Consider the following 15,551-nt stretch of genomic DNA (forward strand, 5'->3'; position numbering starts at 1 on the left):
TGAAAGAAATTTTAATTTTTTAGTGATTTTCAACAGGCTGTAACTTGGAGAAAAATGGTCGAACAGCAAAAAAAAAAAAGAAGCAAACCACAGCTTTAAGTGTCTAGTTTTCTGATCTGGTCTTGAAAGTTTTTGATAATGTACAGTTGCGGAGTAGTTTAATGAGAGCGCTAATAACGAAAGATTTATTCCATTTTCTAATGATTGAGGGTAGAGGTACCATTTGTCACTGCTCCATTTTTGGGCATTTAATATTTTATTTTAATTAATGAAAAAGAGTAAAATAAAATTTTCATTTTAATAATCGGACAAAAGTATCGTTAATAATATAAAAAAATTAATTATGATATTGCGTCTTTTACAAATTAAGTTATCTAAATTTTTAAGTGTCCAAAACCGGCCCGAAAGTGGCCAAAAATGGTACCTCTACCCTATTTATTTCCGTGAATAGACAAAACAACTTTATTTTAGCCAAATTTCTAAATTTAGCATTAAATTGTAAATAAAATACTTACTTTAGGAACTTCAGTTGAGGCTTCCTTGTATTTACGTTTATAGCGATGCACTTCACCTTTTAGTTGTTGATTATGATTTTGTAAAGATGTTATGAGATGTCTCATTTCGCGATTTATTGGACCAGTCTGCTCATTTGCAGCCAAATTTTGCTCAAATTCTATTCGTAACATTTCATATTCCTTACGTAGTTGAGCAAGTACATCTTCCAACTGGATGCATTCACCACGCAATTTTTTTTGGGCCATAAGCTCTTCACTCTATAAAAAAAATAAAAACTATTGTATTACCCAACCTTAGTTAGAGATGAATTCAATATGTGAGAAAGAAATTTATAAACAATCTTACTTCCATCATTTCAATGTGACGTAAATGCGAATTCTTGCTAGATTGTAATTGTTGACGCGTATCATCAAGCTGGGTTTTTAATTGCATAGATTCATTGTAAAGTACTGAAAATTGTGACTGCAAACACTTGTATTCAGTCGTTTCAACAATGACAGATTCTGGAAGTTGCCGAATCTTGAAAAAAAAAAAAATATATATATATATATAATATATATATATATATAATTATTTTTATCTATATATACATTGAGACAATGTGTTGTCTTATTACTCTGCAGCTCTACGATATATTTTCGTCAGTCTCGTTACCGGCCCAAAATGCAACTTGTCACCATGGTCACATGACATGAACCCTTAAAGACGCATGGCCGTAAAGTAAATGGGAGGCTAGTCAAAAATCACGACTTAAGACCCTGCGGCGTCGATGAACACTTCGATCTTGGATCCATTAGTAATAAGACGTACAATTTGATTACTACTAGTAATTTACTTGTGATTCCTTGTAATACGGGCAATTTACTTAATTAACAATAGAATTAGAAGTTAATTAATTCTCCAAAGTAATGAAAATAGCCGTAAGGTAACGGAGTGAGAATTTAATCGATTGTTGGGTTAATCGAGAGCAGGTTTTTCTTTTAATTTTTAAAAATCTAAGTTTCTTGGTGTTCTTGTGATTTCGGACTTTTTTGTAAAAACATTACTTTTAATGCAGTGTAAATCAATGTACGCGCATTGAACGTGTACTTGGCGCAACTTTATACAGAGAATCTGTTTTTAAGGGCGATTTCAAATATTTTTGTAGCGCGAAATCATTTACTTAACTAATCTTTTGATAAAAAAATTTTTTCTGAGATGTAAAAAAAAAACGTTTTTTAAAAAAAGTTATTGCTTTAAGCTCCAAATTATTTTTTGATGCGTACAAATCCGTCAATCTCAAATCAGTGAAAGTTTCCTGTAATTTGACGACAAGTTGTTGCCAACTATAAGATATTCCTACAATTATCGACTGTCATCTTTGGAAGGTAAGTTTACAGGAAGAGTAGCCTGAAAGTTGCCAAGAAGTAGCCGAAAAACAACAGTTATTTTCAATTTGATAGGAAATTATAGGAAAGTTGACATCAACTTATTAAACGACAACTCTTTACGGTCAATTTTACGTCAAATTCCGGTAGTAGTTTTCCGTCCATTTGCAATCAAAGTGGCTATCAGTGCCTATCCAAAATAACTTTTTTTCGTCAGTTTCATTCCACAACTTTGCGTCAACACTTCCAGTCAACCTGACTTCAAAACTTGATTTTTGATTTACAACAACTTGTAATTCAAATTGTACTTATGTTGTACTCAAAAGTAGGGATATCTCATAATTGGCAACAGCTTGTCGTGAAGTTGATGATATAACTCTTGCTGAGCAAACGTTTGTTCTGCAAGCTTGGCTATCTGAATATATCTATATATATTAGGGTGATTGATTTCCGCAAAAGTTTTTTTTTTAAGTCCTCAAGCAAAATCTCAATCTACATCGAAAAAAAAAAATTCTCACCAAATATGAGCTCTTAATTCCAATGCTAAGTACTTGCTATTTGATTTCAAAGATTTCCCATTTAAAATACATGTAAATTAAATTACTTTTTTTTCAACTTTCTAATACTCAGTTGCATTTCATAATATCAAGGCGGTTCTGGTCGCAACTTGTAGGGCATTTGGTGTTCCCTGTGGAAAAGCTCTCATAAATTCTGATAAAATATTGAATATTTTTTATGAGAATCTATGAGCTTCGAAAATATCTATGAGATTTAAAAAAATTCTCATATGAATTTTTATGAGAATCTATGAGTCAAAGCTTTTGATGTTTTCCTATCATGATTTCCGTACTAGATTTTTAAAAGAATGAGTAAGATTTTTTAATTTATGAGATTTTGTGACTCGAATTCCGCCAACGATTATGAGATTCAATAAGTACTTTCATTTCTATAAGATTGTTACAGTTTATTCTAATGTATTTTCAATAAGAATTGATCAGGCGAATTCCGATGTTATAATACTTACAAAATCTCAATAAGATTATTTTTTTATACGAAATTTTCAGAATTTATAAGTTTTAGTAAGAGTTATCCTAGGAGATAATATCTTATTGAATATCATAAAATATTTGTCATATTTTATGAGAAAATATTTAACATGTATTTCTTCGAAATTTTATGAGATTGAATCAGGAATCACATGGACAAATGCAGACTTTTTTCTCATAAAAATTTTATGAGAATTAGTAAGAAAATCTATAATCGAATTAACTTGTAAAAACTTAAAAGATTTAATTTTAATTTAAAAGCTATGTGATTTATGAGTTTTTGTAAGTTTTAGTTAGAAGGCTATTACTTATAAAATATTATGGAGTACTTATGAGATTTTATAAATAATTTCCATTCACATAAAATATTAATTTTATCAGATTCATTCAAAAATAATTGCTTAACTTCATTTTTGTTTTATAAGAATTTACACCCAAAATACTAATATTATCACTATTTCTTGTACTTTAAGTATTTTAACTGTTCTGAGATGAGTGAAAATATAAGTTTTTATGTGATTTTTTACAAACCCAGTAATGTATCTTGCCCCATTTTTTTTTTTTTTGGTGCAAGATACATTATTTTTTTGTAGTGATATTGCATTTTTTTGGTTCAACAGAATAAAATTTCTCGGAACAAGTACTATTCTTTTCACGCAAGTTTTTTTGTATTCTCCGACCAAAATAACAAAAGTTGTTTAAGCCAAGAGAAAAAATTTCTCGGGAGAAAAGATCGATATGGAGAAGGGGAAAGTCACCGGTGCTAGGCAGCAGCAGCGGGAGTAGTTCGGTGCTCGCCACGAGATCGCGCCTACGATTTGTAGTGTCCCTGGTAAGACATTTATTTCAGAAGTGTTATATTCCAAATTTCAATACGATTTTATTCGAGTACTCCTGTCATTTGACAGACCAACAAGTACCTGTTTGGGTTGTACTATGGTATATCCCATAATACATCATGACTTTAATATTTAATATTAATGTTTACTTGAGTAAATTTGATGAATAAATAAACGGACTCAATTTCATAGATTTTTCGTGAATAGATTGCTAAAGATTTTCCGCGTAAATACTCATACAAATATTCTTGAGTATACATAATAGAAACTTTTTGAATTTATGCTAAAAAATTCAATAATTTAGCATATAAACTATATGGAAAATAACTGTACTCACATTGATTAATCAGTATCAAATCTTGTATGATTACTTTAGAAATCGTCTCATACAATCTTATTCATTTCCAAAATCTACTCAATTGTAAACTTTACATTTTTCGAAAACTTATAAATACTTTTAATTACAATATTACAGCTTCTGTTTCTTATAGATTCTGATAATTTATATAAGAATTTTAAGAAAAAAATTTTTTTGATGCACCATCTATGAGAAAATAATTGTATCAGAATTTTTGAGATTTTTCGTGGACAAATACTGATCGTTTTCTCATAGCCAATTTTTTTTTATGAGATTTTATAAGACCTTTTCCACAGGGTTCTTCAAAAGTGCCTATAGTTACTTAGCTGTAATCCAGCTGTTTCATTTGTGTCCGTTGCGGAACTCATTTTTCCTATGAAATCGACCTTTATTGGCTTGCAGAACATAAACCAATGAAAGTACATCAAAAATGTTAATAGAAATTTTATAGGAAATTTTATTCCCTTCAAAAAAAAGTCCTATGAGTCAAGTCGCTAAAGTCCATAGTTTCCGAGTTATAATCATTTTAATAATTTGAAAAATAAAATGTCAATTATAATGTTTTTTTTATAGTATATTTTTCAAATTATTAAAATTACTATAACTCGGAAATCGTAATGCAACGATCATGAATCTTTTTATAAATACAATCAATCTAAATAAATAAAATTAATTATTAATTAATAATAAACATAAATGAAAATTACTTTTAATATGCTGCACGCACACAAAATTTACATACGCACATTTACTACAGAGAGAAACTATTATAAAATCGATTTTCATTTATATTTTTTAAGGCTATTCTCAGACAGTGACCCATCCCCCCTACTATGTTTAAAAATTTTCAATGACTTTCAGTTGTCATAACCGTGTTAAAATTTTGTCATTTAATTAAAAGAAAATTAAAACATTAATTGCAAAAAGGACAACGTAGTCGTCATTTCGCTGGGATATAGAATTAAAAAAAAATTACTTACAGTTATTATCAATTAGGATTTAAACAAAATTTGTTTAATAAATTTCAGTAAAATCTTCATGTCAATTTTATGATTCGATTTTTCAAATTTTATGGGCTAACTTGATTTAATCAATTTTGTTTAATTCCTATAATTAATTACATCTGCAAATAATTTGTATTCTTATTCCATAGCTCCGCGAAATTACTACGACGTTGTCCTTTTTTCAATTCAAGTTTTAATTTTTGTTTAATTAAATAATTTAATTTTAACACGGTTATGACAGCTGAAAGACATTGAAAATTGTAAAAAGATAGTAAAGTTAGCGAACAGCTGAGAATTTTTTTAACTTTGAAATAATAACAAAAAATTTTTATACAATAAAAATAAAAAAATGCACTTTTAGAAAATTCAAAAATCAGTACGTGCATTTTTCAAAATTTTGTTTATTTAATTAGTTAATTTTTTTATGTGTAATTTAAAAATGGTCTTACGTCTACTACGTTTACACTCACAATTTTAAAAAGTGAGAGGCTTTGTCTCAAAATGGCCTTATAATAATGAATTTTCGATATTTTTATATTTATATTGATATTAAAAATGAAGATTATCTATAATCAAGACACTAAGATCTGTTGACTGAAATTTCACTTTAATCAGCACAGTTGATAATCCATACATTTTTTTTTATCGGTTGTTCACTATTTTTAAATAATTTAATTATGAATTTTAATTTTCCCGGGTAAATGGCAGGCGCTCCAGTGTGCCGGGGTGAAGAATCCGAACACATCATAACATACTATAGAAATTTAATTTTGTTAAGTTGCTAACCTGAAGAGATTTCTATAAAAAAGAATTTGAGCCAGCAACTTTAATGTCATGCTATGATATGAAGTTATCTAAAAGGCGAAAATTCGACAAAAATCCGAGTTTTTTTTTGTGGATCCCTAAATCGACCGGCGCAAGAGAAATTTTTAAAGTTTTGTTTTTTCATTAGATCATGAAATTACGCAAATTATGAGTAAATTTGTTAGAAATAAGATAATTATCAACAAATTAACCGAAAAACTATAAAAATATGCCATATTTATTGATAATTATCAATTTGAAATACGAGTGAGGTTAAACAGGCCTCTGACTCGGGAATAGAGACACGGTCGTCTCGCGCCATCCATGTACACGCATACACATATGTGTTTAAACATGTACTTGGCGCGAGACACTGCGGTATCTCCGGATTCATTTTCATAAAGAATACTTAAAATTTCGTGGTATCACATAATTAATTAACAGAAAAGAACGACAAAATTTTGTTTATTTATGATTATATATAAAATAGATTCACTGTATGATAGAGTAGAGTTGAACCAAATCCATAAATAAGACGCAAAACAGCGATAGTCTCATGGCGAGGTTTGGGCGCAAGCGCTGTTAAGCACAGAAGTGGGGGTACCTCAATTCTAAGAATTTTTTCCCCTACATTCCCGAGCTAGTCTTATAATCAGGTCCTACTGTATATGGGCAGATCCATTTCTTCTTAACGAAAACGTGCGCTCGTGGGACACCAATTCAGACGCCAAATTATCTTTTTTGTATCTCAGCTTCTATATAACTTAAAGAGTATTTTTGGGTGACATTCTTCTCTGTGTATACTCTATTTTCAAGAAAGAATATATATTTGCTCTAAATTAATATTAGGCTTAGCTGGAGGAAGCTTCCAACTGAACAACAGAATTATTAGAATTTTACCTATTTTTAAAATCCTCTCAGATCTATAGTTTTTAGAGTAGAAGGTAAACTAATAGCTGATATTTTTTGTGTATGTGTGTTCGATTGATATCTACTCTAATTTTTCATCATTGCTTCAATTTCCTCATAAGACAGTCATCCAAAGCCGATTGATTTTTCGAAAATTGCTTTTTTCAGATAGCTATTACTCTTGTCTCAGAACTCCGATTTGCTTTAAATTCTCAGGAAAGTTGTTTTGTTATATCTTTAGAAAGCCCTGAAAATTTCAACTTTAATATCGAGCTTGGATCCAAGTTATAAATTTTCAAACATCCCGAAAATTACTTTGTTAAAAATAATTTTTTATATACCTAATGAAAAATTTATTTATTTACAAGTCAGTTATAACAGCCTAATTTTGATTTTCTATAACTGCTGTTCATGCTTACCCTGATTAAAAATATTCATAGAAAAGTATTGAAAAAGATGAGAATTGAATCCTTTTGAATACTTTCAATACTAGGATCGATAATCAGATTATGGATTCTTTAGCGTGTGGGTGCCGAACCAACAGCCACCACGAGTTTATACCTTTCTTAGGCTAAACACTACTACCATATCAGGAAATAAAGAGACTCTGATGAAAGTAGACTTGGAAAGGCCCACCGTGGTACCAGCCTCCCTGCGCTGGTCAACAGGTTGTTCATGGATAAGTGGTGGGACGCAACTTCTCTTCATACCCTAAAAAGAGTTTCCTCCAATTGCTATCTTTCGGTTTTCGAACAAGCTATTATCCAGTAGTTCAATTCCTGATGGATTTTATACTATCCTAGCCTTTTGATACTCTAGTTATTTAAGCCAAATCATAGTTAAGACCAGCTCGGGGGTCCGCTTGGTAGAGCTGAGTCGATTTGATCATGATGTCGCATAGTTTCATTTTGTTCGCCCATGTGACGAATTTAAGTTTAGCTAGAGTTGCGAGGACAGCGCCAGCCGCAATTTTGACTCTTTTATATGCTGCATCAGCTGCCATTGCACCAGTAGTGGTGATACCGAAAGGGATACCTAAATGTATGTCGTTTTCAATCACCTCCAGTACTCGTCTCTTATATACGAATTTATGTGGATTTTTGCTTGCTCTTACAGAGGCTGTACAGATAAGAATTTTGGTTTTATCAGTATTTACGACTAAGCCATTCAGGTCATAGTCTGCTTCTAGTGAGACCAGAATTTTAACCAAGTTGTTTGTCGAGTAAGTTGTGGCTATGGAGTTGTTAGTGAACCCCACTATCAAGATTTCTAAGATTCCGTTTAGGTTTAAGCCCTTACAGCCATGGTCTACGGAAATGGTTATCGTGTCGTTGATATACAGTATAAAGAGTAACGGACTAAGAATCTCTTCTTGGAGTACTCCCTACGTGTTAGCTACGCTGCCTGTCAGGATGCCGTTTACTCTGGCAAACATTTTGATAAAGTCGTACAGCTTACATAAGATGTTGATAATCTTCAGTGACAAGTTACCCTCGTGGAAGCCAGCTTATGATTCAGGAAGCAATTTATTTTTTTCCGCCCACCTCCTCAATCTGCTATTGATGATGTGTGTATAAATTTTTTCTATGTAATTCACCAATACGATTTCATGGTAGTTGTGTGCATCAGTCGGGTCACCTGTTTTATGTATCATACACATCCCGATTTTCAACCATGAATAGTTTCCAGTTTTCTGAAGGAGCTTTCAAGAAGTCATTGGTAATATCGTTTATCTCCGGTGATTTTTTTGCTCTTGACGTTGTTTAGCTTTTCTGCAGTTCTTCGGCAGAGATTTCGCTAGATAGATGATCACAGGGCTACACGATCATAAAGTGGTTTCGCTCAGGTTTACGAGGCGGGTAAATATTCCTGTAGAACTCGATCCAACTGGTTGATGATATACTAGTGGGTTGATTTATTTTTGAATTAACCAATCTAACCGCTTGTTAGAATTCAGTAGGGTGTTTGGCGTTGTTAAACCTTTTACTAAACGTGTTATCGTATACCTTAATTTTAGCCCTGACTAAAGCATAGTATTTTTTCTTAACTGTGTATTAGTAGCTCCAGAGAAGAATATTTGCGATGTCTTTTCTACAATACGGTAGATATCTAGCCACTATTCTTTTCTTATATTTACATTCCTCGTCAAACCATCTGGCAGAATGATGTTTGTGCTCCTGATCTCTATCGGGCATCATCTTCATATCTTGGGCTATTGAAAGTATTGCTCTTTCCAGCATCTCGTTTAAAATTAAGCCTTTCTCGTTAGTCTGACAATCGTGTGAAATACGTGTTTTTTCCAGTGATGTAATCCTGGTAACAAGTGGGTCCAAGAACTGAGTTTGACCTAATCTGACGTTGAAGTCGCTTCCGATGAGGAAGATATTGAAGCTGATGGAGTCCAGGATACTATAAATAATGTTTTCTAGAAATTCGCCGGATTCTTCAAATTTAATACACAGCTTATAATATACAGAGCCGATAACGATCGAAACGTCGTTCCTGTTATATTTGTTAAATATCGAGGGTTCCACATCACAGATTGTTTCTATATCAAGTTCGTTTTCACACATGGTTAACAATCCACCACTTGCTCTACCGGAAGTTTTTTCTTTTACTGCTTGTACTCATACAGATTTCCACACCGAGAAGTTATCTGGTAGCGTAGTGTCATTTGAGTATCTCCATTTTTCGCTGATACAAATAATGTTAAGTCTTAGTTCTATAAAGTCTAAGAGATTATTAATATCGTGACAGTTCTAGGGCTTCACTCAAGATCGAGATTGTATTGGTCTTATAATAACCAAGACGAGATCTTGACAAGACAATACAAGACAATATTATTAATAACTTATTTCTCGAGATCGATGCAAGACTTACATTTTGAAGTCAAGATTAAGACGAGATCAAAGCTTTCGAGATCAAGACAAGACTTTCCCAATCTTGTCTTGTCTCGGCTCGAGTGAAGCCCTAGACAGTTCCAAAGGATTGTTCTTATGTCCTTTATATTGTTCATGTTTTTTTCTGAGGATTTGGTAGGAATGCTGTCAAGTGTTATTCATGAAGTTGTTTGCTGTTTCTTCGATTGCGTCGAAAAATGGGGTGGTCTCTGTTTGTCATGATATCGATACTATGCATCTAGAGTCGAGTCGTATGTGTAGTCTGGTGTTCTCTACCGTTATTTTTAGGCATCCTATTTAAAATTTTTCATTAATGCTCTTTAATCCTCATGCCTCGTCCCTCAAGTTCTTTGAGGCTAAGCTTTCCTGGGGTGTTAGCTCGTGGTTGAAATATATTGGTGGTTTGAGTTTGCGCTTTTGCTTCATAATTTCCTTTTTCGTTTCTCCATCTTTGATAGTAGCTTTAATTCTGTTAATGTCTTTCCCAATCAATAAAGCGTCCACCACGCAGCCCACCAACTCGAAGTTGTCCTGGATGGATTTATGACGTAAACCGTTTTTCAATTCGCGACGGATACGTGAATGAATCCGGTAAACCGTATGCGGTCACCCACGTGTAATGAAAATTAAAAATAATAATAATAAATGTGACTCAGAATAATAAATAATTATGAATAAAATGATAGTGTGCCTGAACCAGCTATTCAGGCTGGGTTAGTGCACGAGGGCGCCAGCCCGTTTTCACAATGTACTTTTATAAAAGAAGCTCAATTAAAATAAATTCTTGATCTATCGGGTTTATTTTCAAACGTTTAACGTCAATAGAATTCAAAAATTTGAATGATTATTAATTCCTATAATAAAATTTAGATGAAATATATGTGAAGCTAAACTATTCGTAACATGATTGGTCGAAACCAAAAAAATATATGCAAACGATACGAAAATATACATTAAAATCAATATATGAAAAACGACACGCGCGCGCTTGCGCGCGAAATATGTACGCTAGTAGAATTCAAAAATTTGAATGATTATTAATAGTATTATTATTGTACGAAAGTAATTATTCTATAGAACTTATAAATGTTTATCGAACCATTTATGTATCGTAGTATTAGATAGTATATTGCAAAAACATTATAGTTTCTTGTTTCTTCTTTTATAGTTCTAATTTATAGGGATTGGATAATGACAATATTTTTAACTTTCCGCTGAGAAAATTGAAAATTGTCAAAAATTCGGGAAGTTATTGGTTTCAGTCCGATTTTCGAAAATCGAATTTCTATCAAACCTTACGTTTTGAGGTTCTATAAGTTGAGAATTTGAGCTTAATCGGTACAGTGCGCTCGGATATATTTCGAAAATAAAATTTTTTCAAAAATGTTTTGTTTGGATAACTTTGAATTTGCTCGATGGATTGATTCCAAAATCAAATCAGCTTTAGAACTTGATGAAACGCGTCAGTTGCCACTTTAACCGTCTCAGTCGGTTAATTCGTTAAAAAGATATCGTCGGAAAAAAAAATAGTAAAAAAAGATTTGTCGCGAATATTTTTAGAACACCTGAACCAATGACTCCCAAAATTGTATTAGTTGTAAGCTTATAATTACAACACATATAACCTGTGAAAAATGGCACAGTATTGTTTCAAGCGTATAGGTTTATATATTTTCTAATTCTACGCACACAAAATCTGTGAAAAAAGGCATATCGTTATACATATTTTATAGATTATACTATCAACAACAATAAAAAATAAATATCAAGTGAAAAGTTTTTAAATATATACATTAATTTTTACAAATATATATCAATCATTGATTATTCTGTAATTTTATATTTATACTATGATAAAAATATGAATGTCTGTTTAACATTATGCAATGCAATAATATAAAAAATAAATATCGTAATTATGAATCAGATCATGAGAGGAATTTCTTTGACTAATTCGTAATTTATTAATAATCTATGAATGTTATTTTTAAAAATTAAGAAGTAAATAACGGGCAATTTATGTTTGTTGAAAAGAAAAAAAGTTTATATGCCTTAAGGAGATACGCTACCGGACCTCTTTCTCACACTCAGAAAAATAAATGGGACTGTCTTTGTTACACTCGTAGAGTAAATGAAAATTTTAAAACAATTTTTCTCGGAGACGAATTAGAATTTTTGAAAATACGAAATTTCTAGCTCTTTGTTAAGGTTTTAGAAAACGCTAAAGACTCTCTATTTTAGGTTTCCAGTGATTGTCCGTGAATTGAAAATCGGTTACCGTTACCCCTTACCGAATAAAAAATTTAAAATAAAAGATGTATTTCGTGTACAAAAAAAATCATTTTATGTGTAGTTTCATTTCTCAAAAATTGTGAAGGACTTGACATATATATATAAAACAAACAATCATAATTCAACTACATAAATATATAAAGAACAATTATTTTCATTAATAATATGCTACGAAGATTTTTTGTCGCGGGGACGTTTTTGACACGGGGATATTTTGTAGGGGATTTTTGTCTTGGTTCCAAAACGCAGGGGACCGATATCTCAGCGATAAGTTGTCGTACGAATCTTAAAAAAAAATGCTAATTAAAGCTGATCAAATTTGCTAACTGACCTATGCATTGGTTTAGCTAAAAAAATTTTTTTGCAGTCCGTGGACTCTCTCAAAGAAAAGAAAAAATTTAGAAAATTTTTGTTTCGCGGTATTTCTCATGTTTACGCAATTGCCGGAGCTCTTAAAAATTTTGATAAAAATGCACCGAAACTAGAGATTTTAATCTATAAAATGCTTTTTTCAAAATGTCGGTACGATTATTTTTCACAAAGTTACAGCCTTCCAAATATCACTAAAAAATTTCTAAAATTTTTCGGCTCCCTTAAATTTATGGCATGAGTATATAAAAAATTATAGCCTATAACCACTAACACGGAATTCTGATTAGTTTAAACTGCCAACCAATTCTTTAGGAGAATTAGAATATGAGAGAAGTGGAATATAATGAAAAAAGTTACTAAAACTCTTTAGGCAATTTCATATACCTTTCCTTTTTGACTACAAGTAGTCAACGGTAATAAAAGTTAAATATATATTACAATTACTTATGAAAAATTTAATTTATAGAAATATACTTACATCCATTTTAAGCTTTTCAACTTCTTTCAAAGCATCCCGATGCTGTTGATGTAATTTGTCCAACTCTTGTAATCTATTGTTTGCTAACTCACGAGTTTCTTCTAATTCTCTTTGCACATCATCCAACTAATAACAAAGAATGGAAAGCATAAGTAAGATGAGGTATTACAGTGTTACACATTTAAGCTGTCTTAGATACATAGTATTGATGAGTTAATACTGTCGGAAGAGGTTTCTATAGAAGAAATAGAAATCGATTTTGTTAATTTTAACGAATAAGTCGATAAAATATTTTTATACTTATTGATACAATCGATCCCCCGTCATAAACCTGTCCACAACAAGCACCTTCCTCTTAATCGGCAGTTACTGAGTCCAAACAGCTTCCCCCACTCAACCACTCTTTTGAGTTTCGTACCAGATAGCCCGCTATAAGCCTGCGTTAAAGGTGCCAAAATTATAAACGAAGCATAAGAAAAATTAAAGGAATCAGTGGTGAAAGTATACTATCTATATTTCGCAGAGAATAATTTAATCATTATTGAGTAAAATATAATTTATTGTTTATAATTTTAATCATAATCTACATTTAAAGCTTCTTTTACAATTTGGAAGTTTGATTGAGCGTTATATTAATCAGTCAGGTATTATTATTATTATTCATTCTTTTTCGTTAAATGCTCAGGAGGTTATCTCCGGTAGTCCGACTCTACCGAGGGCCTCACCTGAGCGTCAAATCGTTAGTGCTGCGATGCTTCATCAACAAGATGATCAGCATGCACAGCAGGCCAAGTTTCGTTGCCTTAGGAGATGGAGGGACCCGAGGATAACAGCTTTCTGCATCCGCGATGCCAGAAACTCAACTTGCGCTGAACAAGTTGGTATTCTAGCCAGTGCAGACACAAAAGACTGTTTCATCCCTCCTAAGACGCCAACAATAAGGACAAGCTTGACACGGTAGCCTGGGTAAAGTTTGCCAATTTCAAACAGGAGATCCTGATATATCTCGTGTTTGTGCTCTTCTTTGACCGTGATGTTATACTCAGCGGGTGCTGAAAACTCAATGACATAAATGTCACGAGCGGTTTTATCGAAGAGCACATTATCCGGTTTATTATGGTCGATTTTCCGCGTTGTTGCAAATGGCACGTTCCAATATATACGGCAACGGTCATTCTTAACAACTTGCGGAATATCTCCTATCCTAGCAGATAAGGCAGCACTGGTGTTTTATCGATACCGTGCGTATGTCTAAGGTGGTAATAAAGTACTTGCAGAGCAGCATTGTGACGCTGAATGTATGCACTTTTTACCAGCACAGGACATCCCGACAAGAGATGCATAAGCGTCTCTAGATATTGCATACAGAACCTACATGAAGTGTCAGGTAGCTGCATCTGGAGCACTTTAGCACGGTATTCGAGAGTGTTGATTACACCATCTTGGCAGGCAAAAATATATCTTTCAGTCTCGAACGTCAGCTGGGTGGACAAGCCACGATCACGCACGTGTTTAAAGAACACGCTGTGCATGGACTTGTCCATGTGTGTACTGAGCAGTTTTTGCTGCTCAGAATTCCTTTCGACCGTCTTAAATTCCTCCTCAGGGGGTTCAATAAGAGGGTTTACTTTTCCGAGACCGAGGGATTTTGCCGCGTACATTGCTGTATTACATAAAAACGCTCCCTTATGCCTATTCTCATGACTATGAACAATTTGCATCAGGAAGTCGTTTGTATCTGCTGTGAAATTAACAACTTCGTATGTTAGACCCAAAACCAAACGATCATGTAGACACTCCAAGCTCTGTAGACCTCTCCCTCCGATGTGCCGGGAAAGGTATAATCTGGTGACTGAGGACTTAGGGCGCATGCTCCGATTCATATCCATGACTTTGTGAGTCTTGATAACGAGGTCTCTGAGCTCTTTTCGGGCCCATTTAAGGACACCGAAAGAGTAGAGAAGTACTGGGACCGTATGCATGTTTGTTGCGGAGACTTTGTTTTTTTCGGAAAGTTCTGATGACCAGATTTTCCAGAGTCTCCGCACATACTCGCTGCAGAGAGTCGTTTTGATTTTCGAGACTCCCTGCATAGGACTCGTCAATCCCTAGATATATGTACGACTCTTCAGCGTCAAGATTGATATGAATATCATTTTTTTTTTTAAATGAAGGGATTACGGCTTTCCTGATCTAATTAATTGACTTTCTTTATTTAATTCATGGGTAACGTTTCGTTAAACTTTATTAACATCTTCAGACCCATTATTTAAATAAAGAATGTCAATTAATCAGATCAGGAAAGCCGTAATCCCTTCATTTAAAAAATTAACCAACACTGATCGTTTTATAAATTCACAACAAAATTATTATTATTATTAAGACTGTAATTAATAGGGGGAAAGAGGGTACCTTCGAACACTTTGAATTATAAATAAACAAAATCTCTGTTTTCAAACGCGAACTTTAAATTTAAGGTGGCAGCATAATTGCTAACTAATATCCATCATCATCTGTTATATTTTTCTTCGTTGAACCTAATTTAGAATCCAGTGTCGAATGAAGACCTCAATTCTAATTTTTTTTTTTTTTCAAATGGAAGTATCTTTGAATTCAAGAACTTCCACATTTAAATATGCTGTAACTTTAAATAAATGTCCAGCTCA

General features: G+C 32.6%; 1 protein-coding gene across 3 annotated transcripts in view; it reads right to left on the reverse strand.

The window, feature by feature from the left end:
• LOC130669431 (E3 ubiquitin-protein ligase Bre1) overlaps positions 1 to 15,551 on the reverse strand; it is an 80,440-nt gene that overhangs the window by 35,303 nt on the left and 29,586 nt on the right. For all 3 annotated transcript variants that reach the window (XM_057472339.1, XM_057472338.1, XM_057472337.1), the window contains exons 7-9: positions 12,886 to 13,011; positions 862 to 1,035; positions 516 to 773 (exon numbers count right to left, since the gene is read on the reverse strand). In XM_057472339.1, the coding sequence (XP_057328322.1) occupies positions 516 to 773; positions 862 to 1,035; positions 12,886 to 13,011 (558 nt within the window). The remainder of the gene's footprint in view (positions 1 to 515; positions 774 to 861; positions 1,036 to 12,885; positions 13,012 to 15,551) is intronic.

The sequence above is a fragment of the Microplitis mediator genome, chromosome 6 (genome assembly GCF_029852145.1).
Source record: "Microplitis mediator isolate UGA2020A chromosome 6, iyMicMedi2.1, whole genome shotgun sequence".
NCBI lineage: Eukaryota > Metazoa > Arthropoda > Insecta > Hymenoptera > Braconidae > Microplitis > Microplitis mediator.